At 43.8% G+C, this 6,504-nt stretch overlaps 1 protein-coding gene across 1 annotated transcript in view; it reads right to left on the bottom strand.

Annotated features, from left to right (window-relative positions):
• Positions 1-6,504, bottom strand: part of LOC129838345 (leucine-rich repeat and guanylate kinase domain-containing protein-like) — a 30,718-nt gene that overhangs the window by 22,347 nt on the left and 1,867 nt on the right. Inside the window, exons 2-4 of the mRNA XM_055905281.1 lie at positions 6,352-6,458; positions 5,907-6,026; positions 3,843-3,939 (exon numbers count right to left, since the gene is read on the bottom strand). Of these exons, the coding sequence (XP_055761256.1) occupies positions 3,843-3,939; positions 5,907-6,026; positions 6,352-6,458 (324 nt within the window). The remainder of the gene's footprint in view (positions 1-3,842; positions 3,940-5,906; positions 6,027-6,351; positions 6,459-6,504) is intronic.

Raw genomic sequence — 6,504 nt, 5'->3', positions numbered from 1 at the left:
AACCTTCCTCTGTACTTTACAGTGTGCACGGTTAGGATCCCCACTTCACCTGAGAACCTTCCTCTGTACTTTACAGTGTGTACGGCTAGGATCCCCACTTCAAAGGGTTTCCTCCTAATATCACTGTGAGAGAGATCTCTATTTATTAAGGCCCCACGGCGCTTACAAATTTACCTTTAGAAAGACAAATGAATGGGCCTCAAGTTAAAAGAAAGTTGGCCGGGCATTCATACTCTAAAGTACCTCAGGCCCCCCGTGTAGGATATATATACACGAGTTCTTCCTTTGGGAATATGTGATAACTCTTGTGCTTTGAAGTGTAAAAAATGTTAGATAAGGAAATATATTTAAGTAGCCAATAACTGAGTATGACATACCAATTGATTTACTGTCTTTTAGAGTTAAGAGAACTACTTACAAAACTTCAAACCAGAAGACAAGTCTAGGCTACACACATTTGCACAAAATAAATTGCTGGCTGGATGAACCGTGCCTTCGGAAAGTATGCTGACCCTTGACTTTTTCCACATTTTGTCAGGTTACAGCCTTATTCTAAAATTGATTAAAAAAAAGTTTTTTTTAAATGAATCTACACACGATACCCCATAATGACAAAGAGAAAACAGATTGTTCTACATTTTTGCAGATGTATGAAAAAAACACATCTACATATCCCAGTAGTGTAACACCTAGAAATGTCCTTGTTTTCCATGAAAACATACATGAAATGAGTTGCAAAATGAATAGGAAATATAGTCAAGACGTTGACAAGTTTATAAATAAGGATTTTTAGTGGAAATAATAACTGTGTTCTTCAAACTTTGCTTTCCTCAAAGAATCCTTCATTTGTAGCAATTACAGCCATGCAGACCTTTGGCATTCTAGTTGTCAATTTGTTGAGGTAATCTGAAAGGATTTCACCCCATGCTTCCTGAAGCACCTCCCACAAATTGGATTGGTTTGATGGGCCCTTCTTACGTACCATACAGTCAAGCTGCTCCCACAACAGCTCAATAGGGTTGAGATCCGGTGACTGTGCTGGCCACTCCATTATGGACAGAATACCAGCTGACTGCTTCTTCCTTAAATAGTTCTTGCATAGTTTGGAGCTGTGCTTTAGGTCATTGTCTTGTTGTAGGAGGAAATTGGCTCCAATTAAGCTTCGTCCACAGGGTATGGCATGGCGTAGCAAAATGGAGTGATAGCCTTCCTTCTTCAAGATTCCTTTTACCCTGTACAAATCTCCTACTTTACCACCACCAAAGCACTCCCAGACCACCACATTGCCTCCACCATGCTTGACAGATGGCATCAAGCACTCCTCCAGCATCTTTTCATTTTTTCTGCGTCTCACGAATGTTCTTCTTTGTGATCCGAACACTTTTTTTTCCAATCTTCCTCTGCCCAGTGTCTGTGTTCTTTTGCCCATCTTAATCTTTTATTTTTATTGGCCAGTCTGAGATATGGCTTTTTCTTTGCAACTCTGCCTAGAAGGCCAGCATCCCAGAGTCGCCTCTTCACTGTTGACGTTGAGACTGGTGTTTTGCGGGTACTATTTAATGAAGCTGCCAGTTGAGGACTTGTGAGGCGTCTGTTTCTCAAACTAGACACTCGAATGTACTTGTCCTCTTGCTCAGTTGTGCACAGGGGCCTCTCACTCTTTCTATTCTGGTTAGAGCCAGTTTGCGCTGTTTTGTGAAGGGAGTAGTACACAGCGTTGTACCAGATCTTCAGTTTCTTGGCAATTTCTCGCATGGAAGAGCCTTAATTTCTCAGATCAAGAATAGACTGACGAGTTTCAGAAGAAAGTCTTGGTTTCTGGCCATTTTGAGCCTGGAATTGAACCCACGAATGCTGATGCTCCAGATACTCAACTAGTCTAAAGAAGGAAAGTTTTATTGCTTCTTTAATCCACATAACAGTTTCAGCTGTGCTAACATAATTGCAAAAGGGGTTTATAATGATCAATTAGCATTTTAAAATGATAAACTTGGATTAGCTAACACAACGTGCCATTGGAACACTGGAGTGGTGGTTGCTGAAAATGGGCCTCTGTACGCCTATGTAGATATTCCATAAAAAATCAGCCGTTTCCAGCTACAATACTCATTTACAACATAAAAAATGTCAACACTGTATTTGTGATCAATTTGATGTTATTTTAATGGAGAAAAAAATAGCTTTTCTTTCAAAAACAAGGACATTTCTAAGTGACCCCAAACTTTTGAACGGTAGTCTAAGTATTCAGACCCTTTGTTGAAGCACCTTTGGCAGCAATTACAGCCTGAGTTTTCTTGGGTATGACGCTACAAGCTTGACACACCTTTATTTGGGGAGTTTCTCCCATTCTTCTCTGCATATCCTCCCAAGCTCTGTCAGGTTGGATGTGGAGCGTTGCTGCACAGCTATTTTCAGGTCTCTCCAGAGATGTTCGATCGGGTTCAAGTCCAGGCTCTGGCTGGGCCACTCATGGACATTGCCCCGAAGCCACCCCTGCATTGTCTTGGCTGTGTGCTTAGGGTCGTTGTCCTGTTGGAAGGTGAACGTTCGCCCCAGTCTGAGTTCCTGAGCGCTCTGGAGCAGGTTTTCATCAAGGATCTCTCTGTACTTTGCTCCGTTCATCTTTGCCTCAATCCGGACTAATCTCCCGGTCCCCACAGCATGATGCTGACACCACCCTGCTTCAGCGCAGTGTTTCCTCCAAACATGACGCTTGGCATTCAGGCCAAAGAGTTCAATCTTGGTTTCATCAAACCAGATAATCTTGTTTCTCATGGTCTGAGAGTCTTTGGGTGCCTTTTAACAAACTAAAAGTGGGCTGTCATGTGCCTTTTACTGAGGAGTGGCTTCTGTCTGGCCACTCTACCATAAAGGCCTGATTGGTTGAGTGCTGAAGAGATGGTTGTCTCCACAGAGGAACTCTAGAACTCTGTCAGTGAGACCATCAGGTTCTTGGTCACCTCCCTGACCAAGGCCCTTCTCCCCCGATTGCTCAGTTTGGCCGGCGGCCAGCTCCAGGAAGCTTCGTGGTGGTTCCAAACTTCTTCCATTTAAGAATAATGGAGGCCATTGTGTTCTTGGGCACCTTCAATGCTGCAGAAATGTTTTGGTACCCTCAACAAAATCCTGTCTCGGAGCTCTACGGACAATTCCTTCGACATCATGGCTTAGTTTTTTCTCTGACATGCACTGTCAACTGTGGGACCTTATATACAGGTGTGTGCTTTTCCAAATCATGTCCAATCAATTGTATTTACCATAGGTGGACTCCAATCAAGATGTAGAAACATCTCAAGGATGATCAATGGAAACAGGATGCACCTGAGCTCAATTTCGAGTCTCATAGCAAAGGGTCTGAATATTTATGTAAATCTTACTTTAAAAATGTTTTTTTTGTTGTTGACATTTGCAAAGAATTCTCAAAACCTGTTTCACTGCGTCATTATGAGGTATTGTGTGTAGATTCCTAAGGATTTGTAACGTTGTAACGAAGCAAAATGTGGAAAAAGTCAAGGGATCTGAAGACTTTCCGAAGACATTGTATATTTAAATTCTGAAGGACGATGAATATGTGGTGGTGTCATGGACAGGGCTAACCATGGATTGGTGGTGTCATGGACAGGGCTAACCATGGATTGTTTTACCTTCACATTTTATCTTTACGAACGGAAAGAATTGCAATTAATCTGAGACTGACACACTATCAGTGTGTTTGAGGGAATCAGTTTGAGCAAGGCGAGGTGCAGAATCGCTAATGTTGATCACACAACGGATGCAAGGTGATTTGTTGATCAGTAATTCTGCGCAATCACAGAGCAACATAGTCCATCTCAAACATGTACCATGTGAATCATGTTCTGAAAGTCTTCCTCCGTGACAAAATGGTAGTCGCTCCCGTCCTCTTCCCCAAAGTAGGGACCCCTGGTGGTATGGCAGGTTCTGTGACAACAAGAGACAAATGGTTCCAATGACAATACAGCAATACATTCAAGCTAGCAACTCAATTTCATTGGTCATGTACACAGTTTAGCAGGTGTTATGGCTGCAGCGAACTGCTTATGTTCCTATCAATCAATGCAGTAAATGTCAACAAGCGCACAATAATCCAACATTTAAAATAATCAAAAACGCCTAAGGATCATAATGGTATTGCAACACACCGAGACAGAAAGACGGACAGACTAGACATATAGACGGACACGTGCCACACACTCACTTTGATGCACACACACACACACACACACACACACACACACACACACACACACACACACACACACACACACACACACACACACACACACACACACACACACACACACACACACACACACACACACACACACTCCACTACCCAGGTGAGGTTGAGCACTCAAAACCTACAGGAGGGTGGCTCTCCAGGAACAGGGTTTGGGTTAAAACCTACAGGAGGGTATCTCTCCAGGAACAGGGTTAAAACCTACAGGAGGGTATCTCTCCAGGAACAGGGTTAAAACCTACAGGAGGGTATCTCTCCAGGAACAGGGTTAAAACCTACAGGAAGGTATCTCTCCAGGAACAGGGTTAAAACCTACAGGAGGGTATCTCTCCAGGAACAGGGTTAAAACCTACAGGAGGGTATCTCTCCAGGAACAGGGTTAAAACCTACAGGAGGGTATCTCTCCAGGAACAGGGTTTGGGTTAAAACCTACAGGAGGGTATGTCTCCAGGAACAGGGTTAAAACCTACAGGAGGGTGGCTCTCCAGGAACAGGGTTAAAACCTACATGGGGTATCTCTCCAGGAACAGGGTTAAAACCTACAGGAGGGTATCTCTCCAGGAACAGGGTTAAAACCTACAGGAAGGTATCTCTCCAGGAACAGGGTTAAAACCTACATGAGGGTATCTCTCCAGGAACAGGGATAAATCCTACAGGAGGGTATCTCTCCAGGAACAGGGATAGAGAACCCTGGTGAAGAGGTTTCTATTAAAACCAGCGTGAGGTGAGAGCCACAGACAAGCCATGTCCAGCAGATGCTCTTTTGATTCCAGCGCTCCAGTGTATGTGCTCTCTATACCACTATTTACTGCTTCTATAGTTCTTCTACTGCCCGTCCTGGGGAACCTTGGTATTTATCACTCGCCATTGCTCATGTGTTGGAAATATTGACCATCTGGTTTAACAGTGTGGAAGTATCATGTATCTATGGATGGGGAACCAGAGGGGATCCTAGTGAAATATATTGAGTACCATCCTAAACAATAACCCTAACCCTTCACCTCTGTGACCAGGCCTTCTCATATTCAAGGTAACTGCATCCTTTGATAAAGTCTATTCCAATGAGCACAAAATCCTAGAAGCAAGCTGGCCAAAAGTAGTGCACTATTGTCACAACTTCCACCGAAGGTAGTTCCTCTACCTGTTCGGGCGGCTCTCGGTGGTCGTACTAGCCATCACCGATCCATTTTTTTCCTCCATTTGTTTTGTCTTTGGTTCATTCACACCTGGTTATCATTTGCGTTAATTCCTGTGTGTATATTTACCTGTTTACCCGCTTAGGTTTGTGCGGGGTTATTTTTCATGTTGCTTGTAGAGGCTTTCCTCAGTTTATTCACGTGTGTTTATTATAGTAAGGAGCGTGGGTTTTTCTCCTTCCGTGAGTAACTGTGAGTTCCCATTTGTCTTGGGTGTTTATGGTCATTGTACCTGTACCGGTTTTGGACTTGCCTATTAAAAACCGCTACATTGACATCTCTGCTCTCCTGCGCTTGACTCCTTACCTACCTTCAGAACGAATCGCAACAACTATATACGGAAACGTGTGCATTTATGGATGCATACAAGCCCTCAGAGTTTGGCCACAGCTTGCCAAAAGTAGTGCACTACTATGTAGGAAATAGGGTACCATTTGGCCCTTAGGACTCACCCGTAGGCGAAGAAGTCGTTGAACTCTCGGCAGAGCTTGTGAGCCAGCTCTCTCTTCCCACAAGCCTGGGGCCCAGTCAACACCAGCATGGGGTAGGGAGAGTCCAGACTGGGCAGGGTGCTGGGACACAGTACACCATTTAGAGAGAGGGAGAGCACAAGGATAAAGAGTCTAGGAAGTACTTTACCATTGTTCAGGACAACAAGCCAAACAGAAAAATCAGATTTTTCCAGGCCAGGGGATAGGTCAGTGTCTATGATGTATAAATAGAGCATGAATGTCAGAAAAGCTAGGTTTCTTCATTTTTAAAAATTGCGAGCACAAGTTAATTTAGTATGTAAGCTTTATTTAGAATATTCATCGAAGCGACTTCTGATTGGCTGAAAGTCGGAGTTATAAGGAGGGTAGTCCAGTCAGGGTAGTTGGTGGGTCGTGATGTTTTTACCTATCGTAGATGACCTGGGGCTGCATCAGCTGGAATACCATGTGACTCATGTGCTCCCTGGCTGCCACCACCTCCAGAGGAGGGTCGAACTTGTTCACAGCAGACACCTGGGGAACACAGAGGGAGACGTTCATATGTAACAATGTTCACAGC

This window comes from Salvelinus fontinalis, chromosome 39 (assembly GCF_029448725.1).
Source record: "Salvelinus fontinalis isolate EN_2023a chromosome 39, ASM2944872v1, whole genome shotgun sequence".
In the NCBI taxonomy this organism is placed as follows: Eukaryota; Metazoa; Chordata; class Actinopteri; order Salmoniformes; family Salmonidae; genus Salvelinus; species Salvelinus fontinalis.
This window is presented reverse-complemented; position numbering and strand designations above follow the sequence as displayed.